The 17,168-nt window shown below is 43.2% G+C and overlaps 1 protein-coding gene across 10 annotated transcripts in view; it reads left to right on the top strand.

Moving 5' to 3' along the window:
* Positions 1-17,168, top strand: part of PPP2R2B (protein phosphatase 2 regulatory subunit Bbeta) — a 619,288-nt gene that overhangs the window by 211,619 nt on the left and 390,501 nt on the right. Inside the window, exon 3 of one of the 10 annotated variants that reach the window (XM_072955322.1) lies at positions 3,309-3,387. The exons of 8 other annotated variants lie outside the window; for them this stretch is intronic. In XM_072955322.1, coding sequence (XP_072811423.1) covers positions 3,309-3,387 — 79 coding nt within the window. Of the gene's footprint in view, positions 1-3,073; positions 3,388-17,168 lie in introns of those variants that run through there. One more of the 10 variants, XM_072955355.1, reaches the window with a different exon arrangement.

Raw genomic sequence — 17,168 nt, forward strand, 5'->3', positions numbered from 1 at the left:
AAGTACCTGACTCCAAAGCTTCTCCACGTGTGAAGAACGAATCACTTGGACTGTTAACTGTGCAGATTCCTTGGCTATCCCCAGGGAGTCTGAATCCATAGGCTTGAGGGCTGTGGAGTCTGCATTCTCCACTTGTGATCCTGGGGCAAAAACACTGCCTCTCCTCTGGGGGAGCTGTTTGTCTTCAGATAAACTATTATATCCTCTCAGCCTGTTTTCTGTAAAATGGGGTTGTTCAGAGAATCAAAGAGAAAAATAAATGTGAAAGCAATTGAACCATTTGTGTAGTGCAGTGCAAACCACCTGCACTGGAATCACCTGTCCAAGGAGATTTCAGATTTGTTCTTTCGCTCATCCTGCATATGGGTAGATAGGGTCCATACGTCTGGCACTCCATCATCATTTTTAATTGGGATTGGAGAAGACATTTTCAGTCATGGCAAAGAGGTACTGGCTGGTTTGCAGTGGCTTGTTTGGAACGTGGGTGCTAGTTACATTGTTCTTTTGTTTCTAATGGAGGAGGCAGGTTTTTGTTGTTTATTTAGTTCTTTGAGGGTAATTATGGGCAGTATTATCTGTGAGTATTTTTTAACCTAGGAAGAAATTGCTGAGTGCCTACCATTAACTCAGAAGATATTTACTAAGTGCCTACTGTTTATCTAATACTAAAATACGCAAAGTTGAAGCCCGTCTATACATGAATTCCATAATATCTTTGCTTGAATAGTGCATTCCAGCTTTATGATGGACTCTAGGTCACTTCATTTGTGCTGTTGAAGGACCTCCCCAAAAATAATTACAAAACATCTTTCAGAAGCTTTCTCTCATATATGTTGATTCATTCACTCATTCATTTGCTTACCCACTGAACTCATATTGATTGAGTACCTACTTTGTGCCAGGCACTGGGCGAGGCACTAGGGGTACAAAGATGAATTAGACATTGATATCTCCCTCAGGAAGTTTACAGTTTCATTGCTCAGACAAGATAAGTAAGTAGATAGAAGATACTGTAATTAAGGGCTGATACTACTGTTAGAGACAGTAGCAATTCAACTGATAAGACACTCATTCTAGGCACTGTGCTAAACCCTTCATATGAGCCGTCCTATTTTGCCCTCCCAATATCGTGTAAGGTTCTATCATTACCCTTTTATTATCCTTACTATATCTGTAATGAGGCTTAGAGATGCTAAGTTGCCCAAGGTCACACAGTAAATCAATATCAAAGGCAGGCTTAAACCCTGGCTGTTTAATTGTAGTACCACCCTCTTAACCACACCTGCCCTTTTGCTGCTCTGAAGTTGGCATATGGCCACAGAAGCTCAGAGAAGTCTAACAGCAACAGTAAGAACAGCCTTCGCGGTGACAGTTTATCAAGTGTCTATAATGTGCCAGGTACATCAAGTGCTTATTACCTCCCTTCATTCAAGAATACACGAAGAAAACCTTGTTCCCATTTTATAGATATACAAACTAAGGCCCACAGGTGTTAAAGTTGCGTTCACATCTCCCCAGCCAGTAAGTGAATGCCCTGGGCTTCCAACTTGGGTCAGATTGACCCCAAAGCCCATACTCCTTCCATTTTTACTCATACTGATTGGGGTTAGGTGTTCTTTGTCTCTCAGGAAGTTACTTCTGGATTTGCTCTTCTGTTGTGAGTTTGAGATTATCCACACAACCAATCTAGACCACTTAGACATTGTTTAAACAGCATCATACTTGGGATGGTCCAACCTTGCTGGGTCTCTGGGTTTAAGGAAGTGATGGGGTATATGATTATTGAAGGACAAATGTTCTGTCCCCACCAGTAAATTTTCATCATGTTGCAGTGGTCCTCAAGTCAGAGAGACAGCATGTTGGTGGAAGAGTGGGTTTACGTCACGGCCTGGACTGACACTACAGTCACTTTATGACTCTTAAGTCTTTGCTCACCTGGGCAGGCTGACACATCGTTCCCATGCTAAGTTAAGTATTTTCAAAAAGAGGAGAGTCCATCAAGGCTCAGAAATTATCCTATCAGATTTCAAGGCCACACTTTTATATTAAATCTTATTTTTAAAAATCTCACTCAGGGGAATATTGGTTTTCCTTTACCATTTAAATCATTTCCTTGTGCCTCTGAATATATCACAAAAAACATTCACCTCTTTCTCTTTATCATGTACAATAGGATACAGTCGTGTTTTTGACAGAAATGATAAATCCTGAACTGATGTCTTGTGCTTACCTTCCTGTGGTAAGGTTTCCAAAGTTATTACTATTTCATGGGTCAAAACCAAACCAGCTCCCTAGTCCAAAGTACTTTAACTTGTATTTGGCGATTGGCCGTATCCTTTAATATTCTCTCCCTCTCCGTCTCTTTCTCCCTGTCTCATTTGCAATCTCAGTGAGAGTTTTGGTAAAGTTGTATAATCCTTGGATCAACTTCCTTGTACCATGTTTTCATATGCCATCAGGGTACACAGGTCGGTGAAGGGCCAGTTCCCCTGGGTTTATCCTCTGTTCTCGTGTTGTGGCTTTAAATTTGTACAGCAAATAACTCAGAACCATGTTATTGCCTGGGTGTGAGTGCTGGCAGGGAAACACAGCCGTGGTAGTGCACAGAATCTGTCTGTGTTAGCCCTCTGTCACCGACGACTCAACCCAGCTTTCGGCTTCACCTAAATGATAAATGGTCCTATTGTTTGGGTTTCGTATTAAGAGAAAAAACGGGACTAAATCGAGATGAAGCAAGGACAGAGACCCATTTCATTGCACTGTACTTTAATATTCCTGAGACCCATGGCATTACGGGTGGCTTCTTTTAACAGCCGTCTCTCTCCAGGGCGGAACACTATGCTGTCTTTGTTTCATCTGATCTTTCAGCTAAATAAGAGATGGTCACTTATCCTCTCGACTCCCATATCCTGCTGTATTTCTGTTGCTAAAAGAGAAACTGACCACACGGGAAAAGGTAGAGGTTTCAGGCAGGGCATTTCAGCGTGTGTTTACAGGCAAGACTGACTTACTCAGCAAATCCTGCTCGGAGGAGCTGCAGCCAATGAAGAGGCTATATCCCGGCTTGCTTGGGGGCTTCTGAGTTTGAGCTGCATGCAGAAATGTAAGGCACTGCTTCCTGGCGCTGATGGCAAAATGGGACCCATCTCCAGTTATTCCTCGGGTTCCCTAGCTTTGCAGATCTGGGAGAGAGCCTCCCTTCACATACTGGTGATGTAGCCAGCTTTAAAGGCCGAGAGAATCCTCATGGATTCAGGAGACTGGTTTTTTATTTAGATTTTTTTTTCTTTTTTCATTTTTTTTGGAAGATGAAATGCTTCTCTCGTTACCTGCCTTACATCTTCAGACCTCCGAATACCATCCTCTCTTCCAGCTGCCACACGGAAGGTACAGATCAGAGAGGGAGAGTGTCTGGGTGGGTGGGAAAAAGTGGGCTGGTGTATGACTTCCCACAGGCTCTGCTGATACTGCCTTCTGTAGCTACTAGCTGACTGTCGTGCCTGGCAAAAGCTTGTATCTAACAGACTTAGATCTGCTTCTAAAATCAGTCTGTCTGCTACAAGGAAAGTATTTTCCCAAGAGCCAGATAATGTTGCAAAGGTGATCTCACAGCTGATACAGCTGATTAGAAAATAATTGGGAAATGTTTTGCCAATTTCCTCTGTTCTCTTTCACATGCAAACAAGTAATTGGAACTAATGTTAAGGACAAAAACATTTCTGTAGGTGCCATTACGTACATTTAGCCAAGCTCTCTGTTTTGTCATTGTCCTTTTAATAACTTGGTGCATGCCCAAGAAAGCAATTAGCAAAATAGAATGAGCTTCCTACATGACTGTGGAGTGTCGGGTGTTGAATTGGTCTGCTCAGAGTCTGTACTTGGGGTGCAGGGCTGGAAGACAACAGCTGACAGTCAGTGCTTGCTGGAAATGTGGTTTGTAGGGGGTCCTAAGTTGATGCCTTAAGGCGAGGATGAACTGAATCTTGTACCAACAGCTCCCCAGTTTCTGGTCCTTTCGGGGCCTCCTCTGCTGCCTTCTAACCTAGCGTGATGTGCATCCGTGTGCGGGGACTTTCTGTGTGCACGTGTGTGTGCCTTGTAAACATTCTTCAACTAAGCACTGCAGGTTTCAGCATTTCTACCATCAGTAGCTGGTTGTGCATCTTCTATGTGTGATATGCCTGTTTCTTTTGATCTGACACATCCTTGGAAAAGATCAATTTTAAGCAAAGCAACTGGCTGGCTGTTTGTCAGCCTCAGGGGTTGTCCTACAAGCGGTCCTTGAGGGAAGAGGGCAGGGGATGGTGAGGAACGGCAACTCTGCCTCAGGTCCGGACTGAGCTGGTCAGCAGTCTGTTCTGAAAACCCACCCCTGTGTCTAGTCCTCACAGGAGGAGCCTGGGGTTGGGGGCTGTGTCTATCAAATGAGAGAAACTGTATTTCACACATAAGGTGATTTTTAATCAGTACCCCCAGGAAAAGGGAGTAGAAATTTGGGATCACCTTTGCATTGAGAATGATGATATATTTTCCATAGACATTGATATTTCATCGATTTTTTTTCAACTGGATATTTTCTTTAAAATTTCATTGGTTGCTAAAGGAGATGGCTCATTGAAAAATCTTTCTTCCCTCGGAGAGAGAAACTAGCATGTTCCTATATATACTGCGGAGAGGTAAGGGGTAGCAGGGGTAGATGTCTCCGGGGGAGCTTTCCAAACACAAAAGACTTAAACTTACATGGAAAGCTGCCTGAATGTTTTCTGATTGGTCCTCTGTCCTCTCCTCCCATCTTAAACTTTGAGAACCCAAACATGTGGTCTGTTCAGTTGCTGTTTTGCCTATGAATCAACTAAAGATCCTGCCTCATATTGACAAAACACCACCATAACAGGAACTTTCTTGAACTCTTTTTAAATCAAATTTAAGTGATTTATTCCGTCAAAGTGGAACCCCCATTTTAATCATGTCAAAACAGACACTCTCTGAATCACCAATTATCATCTGATTTAGGGGAGGGGTAGGGAGGCGTGTCTGTAAATTTGTTGTAAACCTGTTAAAGACAGTGGGCGAGGATAAGAGCATGTGTCCAACATTAACGTCATGGAAGGGGCACTAGGGAACAGTTGAAAAGGCAGGAGTTAAATATCTAGCAACCAGGGCCAGGTCCCTTAATTGCTCTATGCTAAATTTCATCTCTAAAATGGAAACAAAAAGACCTACTCCCAGGATGTTGAGACTTAAAAGCGATAATTAAAGTTGTTCACAAAGCTTGCTACCTGATAAAGTCTGTCCATTTTTAAGTCCCAGTCCCCATGCACTTTCTTAGGTATTCAAGTCTTCTTTATTTGTTATACCATCTTAAGCAATGAGTGGTTTCCTCAAAACACATCTCAGTGTCACCAGAAACTTGTTACACTTATTTAGAGTTTGAGGAGAAAAAGAGGTCAGAATGAATCTGAGTTTGTGTTCTCCTTTTTATATGGTTAGCGGTCATATCACCCAGTAGTCTCTGTCCTGGAAACGTTATGGCTGGGGACTTCCTATTTTATTTAATTGAAAAAGTCGAGAATGAATAACTTGTGTACATCCCCGTGAGTGTCAGATAAATCCAAATGATTCAAACAATCCCCTTAAGAGGGATTCTAGGACAGCTTTAAGGGCTTTCACAGTGCCTGGGCTGCTTCGGGAACGGAACGATCCTACTGAGAAAACAAGCGTTGTCCTCCCAGCTTTGCCTTGACGTCGTTTTCTCAACGCAGGAGGATCCTTGAATCCCATCTCCACCACATGCCAACGAGGTGATGTTGGGTAGTTCCTTCACCTCTCTGAGCCTCAGTTTCCTTATTTGCGAAACATGCGAATAAATACATGTGCAGAACGCCATACACAGGGTGGTGACGAGGATGAGGATGAGGCTGCTAACCAGCCTTCACTTGTGTTTACTACGTCCGAGGCATTATCTAAGTGCACTGTATAGAGCAACACATTGCACACAGGGTAAATCAACAACATGTAGTCAACAAATATTAGTTCTTTTTCCCCTTGCTCTCTCGTTCTCTGCCTCCAAGCCTGTTTCTTCATCCATCACATAGAGATTGGGTCCTCCATACTGCAGCCAAAATGTTTGTTTGAAATAGGACACCACCACACTGCCTCCAACACAAACACACTGGCATTTAACCTCTCAACGGCTTCCCATGGCCTGTAAGGTCCTGCATATTCTGACCCCTGCCTGACTCTCCTGAGTGACCCCAGACACGCTTGATCCTGCCTGATCTCCAGCCACAGGCCTTGGGTTCCGCAATATTTTCTCTCTGACCACAAATTTTGGGGATGAGGCTCTCTCTCTCCCCTCTGCCCCATTCTTTGTTCATTCTAGCCTTCACCTCTTAGCTAAAGCTGAGAAGTCATCCTTGACCCTCAGCTGATGGTAGCTCTTGAAGAACTGGGTTTCTTCCCTTCAGAGCTCCCATCCTAGTTTGCCGTTATGAGCAGACTGGATGAAACTGTTTTGTTAGTATCTGGCTCCCTGTTGGACTGAAAGCTTCATGAGAGCAAGACTCCCATGTGGTTTTGCACTAGAACAAGACCAAGTGTGTAACGGGTACTCGATAAATTTTTATTGAATGAAAAGATGACAAACACCAAGGCTGTTGTATAGATACATCTTAAAAACATGCAAAAAACATTCTGCAAAGGATTAACTCTTATGTGAATGCTGGTTGTTTTAACTGTTGTGGGTTGGGGAGCTTTTGGTGGCCATGCTTGAGGGATCTGCTTTTATTACCATGGTCTAACTTGAAATAAGAGGTCACCAACAGAAAAAAAAAAAAAGAACAAGTAAATAATGTTGATGCACAAACAGGGTTTTGAGAAGACAGTTGGACTGTCTCCCTTCCTCTGCAGACCTCATTAAGGACCCTCCCCCCACAACCCATGCCCCCATAGAAAAGGATTCATCCAGCAAAATGGCTTCAGGACTAGAGGAACAAAAATCCCAATCCCAGACAAAAAGAAGTGATTCCAGATAGGATGAGAGAGGCAGTGAGGTATGAGGCACCTTGCCTGATGTTTCCGGATGGGCCTGGTCTGGCCCCTGATACAGGAGGGCTGTGTTTGTGTTATCTAACAAACGAGTGGAGGCACATCCTTTTCCTAAAGGGTAACGTGTCCTATCCCTGATTGTTTCCGTGCTACAAACTCTATTCATCCTTTATAACTCAGTTTGAGTCAAGTCTTTCTGGGAAGACTTGCTCCACAACTCCAAAGGTGGAGGTGTTGTTCTGAGTCACCTAAACCGCAGTTATAGTGGGAAGAAGACAGGAGAAGGGGACGCACCACAAAGCCTGTGGGTCACTGGCTGCGGCTCTGCAACCCCATTTGCCCATCACGCAGTCTCTTGTATTGGCTGCCATCATCTCCATGTTGCAGATTAGGAAACTGATGCACGCCTACTTCGCCAGAGCCAAGGTTTGTCAAGGGACAGAGCAGAGACCCCAGTCCAAACTGTCTGAGTCAAAATTCAGGGCTCCTGCCCTTTACCTTGTACATTTCCTTCTGAAGGTCAGTGTGAGACTAGCCTTCAGGTTATATTGAAACGGCCTATGTCCGTGTCCGTCTCCTGGTGGCCAGGAGCACCTTGGGCATGGGGATTCTGCCCTATTCATCTTCAGTCTCTGCAGCCTGTTAGGGCAGAGCTTGACTAGGTAGATGCTCAAGAAATTCTTCTTCAGTGAACAGGAGACTGAACAAACAAACTTGCTTATCTTCTTTCAACAACGCTTCTTCAAGAGGAAGAAACTCCTTGAAGCAGAATATCTTCCAAGGACATCCAAAAGCAGGACTGCTGGAAGTCTACACCCACACGCAGAGGGAAAGAATACACATTTTTCTAGCTCTTTACTTTCAGAAGTAAAACATGCCATGTTTTCTGTGTTTTCCGTGTGTGTGTGTGTGTGTGTGTGTGTGTGTGTGTGTGTGTATAGGGATGTAGGTACAGGTGCATATGTGTATTCCTCACAATCCTATGAGGTAAGTACTGTTACTATCCTCATGTATCAACATGAGGAAACTAGCACACAGATAAGTTAGGTAACTTCTCCAAGGTCACACAGCAGTTAAGTGCAAGGGCTAGGATTAGAATCCATGCAGTTTGGTTCCAAGGTACATGCTAAGAAAGGATTTATTGCTATATGTTACCTTTTTACATATCTATGGAATTCTTATATTTCTGTGTTTTAGGAATTCTCTTCTCAGCCCCTTTCACATATTTAGAACCAGCCCACTCTTTGGGTCCACATCAAATGCACTTCCACCCACAGCTTTCCCTGACTACTCATTTTCTCATTGTCACAAATACACACCTACATTTAAAGTCTTCCCCAAAGGAACATTGTGATTCTCTGTAATATAGAAATAACAGTACACCACCTGAAGGAGTTACTTTAAGGATTAAGTGACACAACATGTTACATGGTTTGACACTACTTAACATGTAAAATTTGTTTTACATTTTCATGTGCAATAGATGAACTGTCCCTGCTGTCACCTGAGGCCAACCTGCCCACCCACTGTGAGCTGGATCCCAGCCCTGACCCCTGCCCAGGCTCCCCCACTCCTGCCCTTGGCCCCTCTCCCTCCGTTATCACTATGTCTTTCATCTCTGCAGGATCATGTTTGGCCATCCACAACATGTTGTAAATCATCTCACTTTAAATACTCATCTCATGATCCCTCATCCCTCTCTAGCTACTGCCTCATTCCTCGCAGAAAAATGCCCTGAAGGAGTTCTCTACACTCAGTTGCCATGTCTTTTACTCCAATTTGCGCTTTCCATCCCTCCACCAAAATGGCTCTTGTGAGAATCACCAGTGACCCACTCACTGATGAACCCATTCACCCTCTCCAGGGCCTCCTCCTACAGCTCTCAGCAGTGTCGCCACAGGTCGCCACTACCTTCCTGAGAGAGTTTCTTGTCTTGGCTTCAAGGTCCACCCTTTCTATTTCCTTCTCCCTCACTGGCTAGTCCTTCTCAGACTCCCGTGCTAGTTCCTTATCATTTTCCCAAACCAGAAATATTGGAGTCCAGGACTCAGTCTTCACCTTAATTAGGTAACCTCACAGTCTTAAATATCATCTATTCAATTTCTATCTCTAGCTCCTAACTCTCCCTAAAATGCAGACTTGCACATCTAACTGCATTCATGATATTTCCACTTGGATGCATAATAGAGATCTTGAAACAGAACTCCTGATTGCCTCTCAAGAAAAACCTGTTTGTCCAGCATTCTTCTCCAGCTCAGTTAATGAGAACATCCTTCTCCTAGTAACTCGAGCCAAAAGCCTTGGGGTCATCTTGTATTTCCTTCTGTCTCTCATATCTTTCTTCTAATTCTCTAATAAATCCTCTGACCTTAAATGCTTAAAAATTATCCAGAATCCAATCACACCTTATCACACCCATCACTCAGCTGTTTCTTCATCAGAGGCCTTTCCTGGCCATCCTCTCTAAAATACATCTCTCTTACCCCAATGTTCATAGCAGCATTGTTTATAATTGCCAAGGTATGGAAGCAACATAAGTGTCCATCAATAGATGAGTGGATAAAGGATATGTGGTGTTTATATACAATAAAATACTATGCAGCCATAATAAAGAGTGAAATTTTGCCATTTGCAGCAACATGGATGGACTTGGAGGGTATTATGCTAAGCGAAATAAATCAGACAGAGAAAGACAAATACTATATGTTCACTTATATGTGGAACCTAAAAAATACAACCAACTAGTGAATATAACAAAAAAGAAACAGACTCATAGAGAACAGACTATAACTAGCAGTGGAGAGGGCAGGGGGAGGGGTAGCATGGAGGTAGCGGATTGAGAGGAACAAACTATTTTGTATGAAATAAGCTACACGGATATATTGTACAACACATGAGATACAGCCAGTATTTTATAATAACTATAAATGGAGCATAACCTTTAAAAATTGTGACTCACTATATTGTGACACCTCACTTGTACATCAACTAAACCTCAATAAAAAAGAAAAAATTACCATATAGACAAATGAGAAACAAATCACTCACACACGTTCCCTGTTACTGTTACCCTGCTTTATTTTTACTCCATAGCACTTAGCTTTTCCTGACATGTTATATATCCATTCACGTGTCACCTGTCTTTTCATGCTACAGAATGTCAGCTATATGAAAGCAGAGGCTTTCTCTGTTTTGTTCATTCCTGTCTCCTATACCTAGAACAGTTTCTAGCACATAGTAAGCCTGGCATCAATACGTGTTGACTGAACAAATGGATGTGAGTTAACATTTATATGAAGTCTCAGTGATTAAGTGGGAAGAAGCAGCTCTGACACCAGATGCACCTGAGTTCCAGTCTCAGCCCTGATAATTACCTGCTGGGTGACCTTCAGTTACTTACCTGGTATATTTCCTTCTCTAACAGTAATGTATCAGCATATTATTATGAAGGTGAAAAAATAATGTTGGTAAAACACCGAGCATGGTGCCTGTGAATATTCAGTGAATTGGGCTTCATACTATTATTGTTTGCATCCCCCACTGCATTTAACACAAGTCACCCATAGACGTTAATAGTTCCATGCTGATTGAGTTTTTTGCCTGCCTACATAGCTAGCATTGATTGTGGGTTTTTATATGCCAGACCTTGAGCTAAATGTTTTCTAGTTACTGCCTCACGTAAATCTCACAAAAGCATCGTAAGTATTGTTAAGTGTCCCAGTTTGACAGATGAGGAAACAAGGCACCGAACTGTACAGTAATTTACCCAAAACCACATGGCTAATATGTGGCAGATCAGGGTTTGCACCCAGACTGCCTGCCTTGTGTCTGGGCTCTTAGCTGCCCCATACTATTGCCTATAGTATTTCAGGCATTGTTCTCAGCACATGGAAACTCAAAAGATAGCAAAGATTCATCCCTATTTTAAGACACTGTGGTTTGGCAGGGGAGAGAAAGGCAGAGGCTCACAATTCTAATGGTAGGTTTTAACCCTGACTGGGCATGAGAATCAGCTGTGGCAGAAGCATGGGGGTTTCTCCACCACGGACTCCTTGGAAGTTGGCCCTAGGAATCCTGGGTTTTAAGGTTCTCCCAGATGAATCTTATGAGCAATCAGAGGCAGGAAGCTGAGTCTGTGATCAGCCACGGTCATGGCTGAGGAATGTAGTCAGAGCTCTAGAGCAGAGCTCTCGGAGAAGAGATTGATCCGTTGTAGGTCCCTTTGAAAGGACAGACTCAAATCCTGCAGCTAAGAAGATTTTGCTTTTCGTCAAGATGTCTGGCAGTTGAGTGGCTGTCCTGGGAAAACTCAAGGTCAGTGTCATTCATCCTTTTATATTTGCAGTGGGCCTCTACTGTGCGTTTGTCTGCTCCAAGGTAGCTATGAATTTGCTTCCAGATTTTTTTTATTCAAGTACCAGCTAACACATCTATCTAATACAGAAAAAGTCAATTTCTTGGGCTTCAGTTTTGTCATTTATAAAAAGGGAAATAAAAATTACTCACATACCAAGGAGTTGCTTTGGTGACTAAATATGATAATTTATCCAAAGTGTGAGTGTGGTACCCAGTACAATTTAACAGCTTGGCAAGAATTAACTGTTATTGTTATTAATATGATTCATATTAGTGGATGCCTCTGAAAACAACAAAGCAACTGTGTGCTTTGATACGATGTGGTGATGGAAAAAATCCTGGGCCAGCAGTCTGGACTAGGTTCTGGTCCTTTCTGATATTGGTGTCCTGGGGAAAATGGCTAATAAGCCCACTGTGCGTTGGAGTCAGGCGGCATTATAACAAAGTATGCTTGGTGGTGGTGTCAGATTAAGTGACAGGTGCTTTGTGAAGTAGGTCCCCCTCTTTAATCTTCTCATATCAAATCATTTCACAATGGTAACCACATTTTCAGGAGTTCCTAATAAAATCCATAAAGAATTCAACAATGGATGAGAAATAGGAAGGACAGAAAATAATGTTTAAATAAAAGCCAACGGGCTCCAGGCACTTCCCATGTATTGTTATCAGCTGGAGATAATTATCAAAACAATTCTGCATGGTAGTAGCTGCATCTTACAGGTGGTGTTGGAGGACTGGTGAGATGAAGTATTTGGAAAAGGCTTTGGCTTTGGAATCTGGTCAGCCAGAGTTCCAAACATGGCTTAAAGTGATTTGTCTTCTGAGTATCTGTTTTCTTGACTGGAGAATGGAAGTAAATAACACTTCCTTTTTGTGTTTGGTGTAGGGGTTAAAGGCACTGAGTGGCACATGCCTGGTAGCCATTTAATAGATGGTACTTGTACTGACTGTGACTGTATGTTTGTCCGGTTCTCACTAGTGGGAACGCTAAGCTGGTCTGATTGCAAACTCTGGGCTCCTTCCACTTCATCACGCTCCCATCAGAGAAAGCTTCCATTTCTCATTCTTTGATTCTTTGAACCTGCATCACCTTTACTGGTGCTTGCCTGTGACATATGCTGGTCAGTGTTGTTCTGATTTGTGTTTCTGAATCCATTGTTTGTCTTGTGGACGTGTGCTCCAAGGCAATGCCTTCATTTTGACTCAATTTTATAAATCTAATAGAAAAATCACCGGCGGTGAAATCATCACCATCGTTAGAGCGTCTGGCCCATTAGTTTTCTGAGTCATTGTTTCTTCGCTGGCAGATGGGGCTAAGAGAGAAGATGGGCTGAGAGGGCCAAGGCCTTTGTCTTCACAAAGGTCTGCAGTAGCAGTTAGTAGAAAGGCAAACAGGAGGCAAATAAATTCAGAGATGTGCGTGAAAGCCCAATCTGAATCCTCCTGTTGACGGGTGGGCATGTCACTTAACCTGAAAATTTTAGAATCAGATTCATTAGGCAGTGAACCTCCTTGCAAGAGACATTATTCATTTATTCATTGATTTATTTAAAAATCCAAACACACACTTAAAGACTATCTGTACTGTATGTCAGGTATTGGCTAGACAGTGGGTGTACTGGTGGTAAAAAGAGCTATGGTTCGTGCCCTGATGAAAGACAAATTAATCAAATGAATGTCACCTGTGGCCAGTGCTGCAGTGGTGGGGATATGGGATAAGGACAAGATCTAATAGGGATTTGTAAGGCACAGAAAGATCAGGACACTTTCCCAGAAGTGGTCACTTGAGCTGAGATCTGAAGAATGAGGAAAACTTAACTAGGCAGAATGAGAGAGAATTTTCCAGGCAAAGGGGAGAGCGTGTTTTCAAGGCCTTATCACCAGAGAGTCACAGTGAATATGAGGTCCTGAAGGAAGCCCACTGCAGCCGGAGCACAGAGACCAAGAAGGAATAGGGCGGAGATTGAGGTTATAGAGAGGTGTGACCGTGCATATCTCTGTGATGTGAATGATGGAGTTTGGTCTTGATCGAAAGAGCAAATGATCGAAGGGTATGAACTTGAGGGAAGAAACATGACCCTATTTTCAGCATGAGAAGATTGTTCTGATTGCTGTGAGGAGAATAGATGAGAGCTGTTAAGAGGACGTGGATGTATTTTAAGGAGCTGGCCACTCAAAACAGAGCTCGGTGGTCTCTCGAAGCAGCCCTTACTGTTGCAGTGCAGTAGACCTGTAGATGGTTCTGTTTCCACCCCCTAAATTCCTCCAGGTGTATTTGTGTCTTATTAAAACTGTCTCATGAACATGGAAAGCTGGCCATTGTCTTGACATCCAGACGAAGAAATTGTTATTCTCCATGAGTGATGGCAGCAGCATACTCTTCTGGGTTTTGAGGGGGCAGTAGACATTCCAGGCATTGAAAAATAGAGTGTGTTTGCTGTTCCAGATGCAGCACTGGCAAAGCATGTTGTTTAAAAGGAAGAGATAGGCTGTCTTAGGACAAAACCACTGAGAATGTTTTCATATCATGTTTATTCAGCAAGAAATAGCGGCTACATCCAAGCCTCTGGGCAGAATGGTTTACAGGCTCAGCTGTGCCTGTTCATGTATAAACAGCAGGGTGGCCCTCGCAGGGGACAGTTGGCCAAAAGTCAGTCTTATGAGCAAATGTTAAGAAGCCTTGACTGACCTTAGTTATTAATCCATCCTTTCATGGGCTTATAACCCAGATGATCGAATGTCTAGGCATGTGGGTGGGACCCCAAATGTGACATCCTGCCAGAGCCAAGCAGGTAGCATTAATCAAAGAGGATTGATATTGTCTATCTTGAAATGATGTGTTCCAGTCCTGCCTAAAGGCTACACAACTCAGACATAAATAAATACAGACACAAATAAATAATACATAAATACATACATGCATACTGAGCAAGGAAAACAAAGCCAGTGTCCAACGCAGGCCTTTACCTGTTTTCATCTCACTGAAAAGAGTCATAGGGTTTCTGTTTGAAACCCTCTGATCAGTCTGGCCCTTTGCAGTGTCCTTGAATCTTACCGCAGTACTCCCGACGAGCTTGCTTCCTGCCCAAGCTGGCCGTTTAACTTCAGGACAATGCTGACTATGCTTCCATCTTTAAGTTGAATGGAAATCTATTTGTTGAGAACCATCAGTACAATTCCAGAAGTGCACAAGGATGGTTTGCACGCCCTGTCCAGGCTAAAGATTTCAAGTTGCTTCAAGTAGCCTTCTGTGACTTCACCTACAATCAAGGGGACAATAAAGAACATTTAGGTGCTAGGCCCTTTTAATGTATTAGCTCATTTAGTTCCAATAACAATCCAGTGACAAGGAAATGTTCATTCTCCCCACTTTACAGACACACTCTGAGGCCCAGAAAAGTAAATCAAGTGCCCAAAGTTACACAGTTTATAAGCAGCAGAGGTAGGATTTGAACCCAGGGAAGCTCTGGAACCCAGAGCTTTGTTCTCCTCCCTCCAGTATGGAGGGAAAAGCACAGTTTGCTGTTACAATCTTGCCTCTGACTCTAAGTCCCATCATTTCCCATGGCTAGCTGACTGCTCTTAAGTCTCTGTTTGTTCACCCATAAGTTAAACCCTGCCTCAGTACTGCAGTGAGAGCATTATAAAATGATGTATGCAAAGCAGCACCATGCCTTGCGTGTCCTGGGCACTCATCAAAGGCTAATTGGATAAATAAAGATATGAATAAATAAATGAAGGCCTTCTGGGCCTGCCTTTCCAAGCAAAGCCTTTTTACTTGGCCCCAGTTCTCAAGCAAAATATCTATCTTATGTTGTCTTTGGGAGGTCAGCCAGGAGCAGGAAGTCACAGCATAAACAAAGCACAATAGCCTGGAATGAAAATAGAGGTATAATATATTATCCCCACACATCATTGCTCCCCTTCCACCAATCCAGACGAGCCTAGAAGTAAAGCAATCGAGCTACAAGACGGTGGCCATTCGAATTGTGTCATGTCTCTGTTCAAACCCCACCAATGAATGGTTTCCCATTTTATGCAGGAAAATTTTAAGCCCTTCCATGACCTACAAGGCCTGGGGGATCAGCGTCCCTAGTCTCTCTTGTCACTTTGCTCTTGACTCCACACCATCTACACTGGCCTCCTTGCTGGTCCTCAAGGACCAGGGTCTTTGTACTTGTCATTCCCTCTTACTGGAATATGTTCTTCCCCCAACCACACAATCCTTTCCCTTCTTTCTTTTAAGGCTTTGCACGAAAGTCATCCTTCAGGTAGGCCTTCCTGCCTACCTCACCTGACAAGGCATGCCTCCCCAGCACTTAACCTTCCTTTTAATTGGCAGATTTCCTCGCTGCTTCACTTGTCACCTGCTTGCATTTGTTTATCATCATTTCCCCTCGTTAGACTATCAGTTCCATGAGAGCAGGTGCTTTGAGCCTTTGCTCCCCATTGTAACTGGCATGCAGTCAGTGATGATAAAAATAATAAGTAAATGAAAACAAATGATGAATCATCATGGTTGGCGGCAAGAGCAGGCAAGTGGAGTGACCCGCAAGATGTGTGCCTTCCTTCCTCTAGGACAGTGGCTCTCAAATGCTAGCACACATAAGATGAACTAGAGTGCTTGGTTTCAAATGTATTTTGTGGGGGCTCACAGACTCTGCTAAAATTCTGACTCAGTACATCCAGAGTGGAGCCCAAGAACCTCCATTTTGAAGAAGCGCTCTAGCACCTGTTGAAGAAGGAACCTCAAGGGCAGTCCTTCAAGAAACACTGCCCTAGGATAACAGAAAGTAAAGAAGATATGAGCAACACTGCTGAAGGCTGCGTGGTTTCCTTCCTCTCTCCATATCAGCCCAAGTTGCGGAAACTAGATTTCAAGTCAGGGAGCAATGCTGGTCAAGAGGAAGGGGTAACAAAGGGCATTATTTCATTCTTTTTTATGACTAAGTAGTATTCCATTATATATAATATATATATTTTATGTATATATCTCACAACTTCTTCATCCAGTCATCTGTCGATGGACATGTAGGTTGCTTCCATGTCTTAGCTATTGTAAATAGTGCTGCTATGAACACTGGGGTGTGTGTATCTTTTCAAATTAGATATATGCCCAGGAGTAGGATTGCTGGGTCATATGGTAACTCTCTTTTTAGGTTTATTTAAGGGTTCTTGTAATAACCTATAATGAAAAAGAATATGAAAAATAATATATGTAAATATGTATAACTAAGCTGCACACCAGAAACTAACACAACATTGTAATTCAACTACACTTCAGTTCAAGAAAGAGAGAGAAAAGGGGGGTTAGGTGCACTGTTTATAAATTCCCTGATTCCACATCCCAGTTGGAAACTGCAGGGCTACAGGCCTGCAGGAGATGGATCTTAGAGGTGAACTCAGAAACAAAGGGGCAACACTCATTTCTTCCCTTGCCTGTGCACAGGGTGGTTTTCTGAATGGCTGCTGCAGCCTGTGAGTGGGACAGGGCACCACCTTGGTCCTGGTAATTTGAGTCAAACCAGATGGAGAACCAGAGCTGGCAGAGACAGGGAAGACCTTTTCACGGCCCTGCCTTCCATCTTGCAGAGATACGAAGTGAACTGCCCAAGAACACAGTGCTAATTAGTGTTAGAGCTGGGACTGAAACCCAGTCTGTGGCTTCACTGTGGTGTCTTGACCTCAGTGCCCCTTTGAAACTGACTTGACCCTTCCTAACAATCCTATGAATATGTTAGAATGATGGACTGACCCGAGTAGAG

This window comes from Vicugna pacos, chromosome 3, assembly GCF_048564905.1.
Source record: "Vicugna pacos chromosome 3, VicPac4, whole genome shotgun sequence".
Lineage (NCBI taxonomy): Eukaryota > Metazoa > Chordata > Mammalia > Artiodactyla > Camelidae > Vicugna > Vicugna pacos.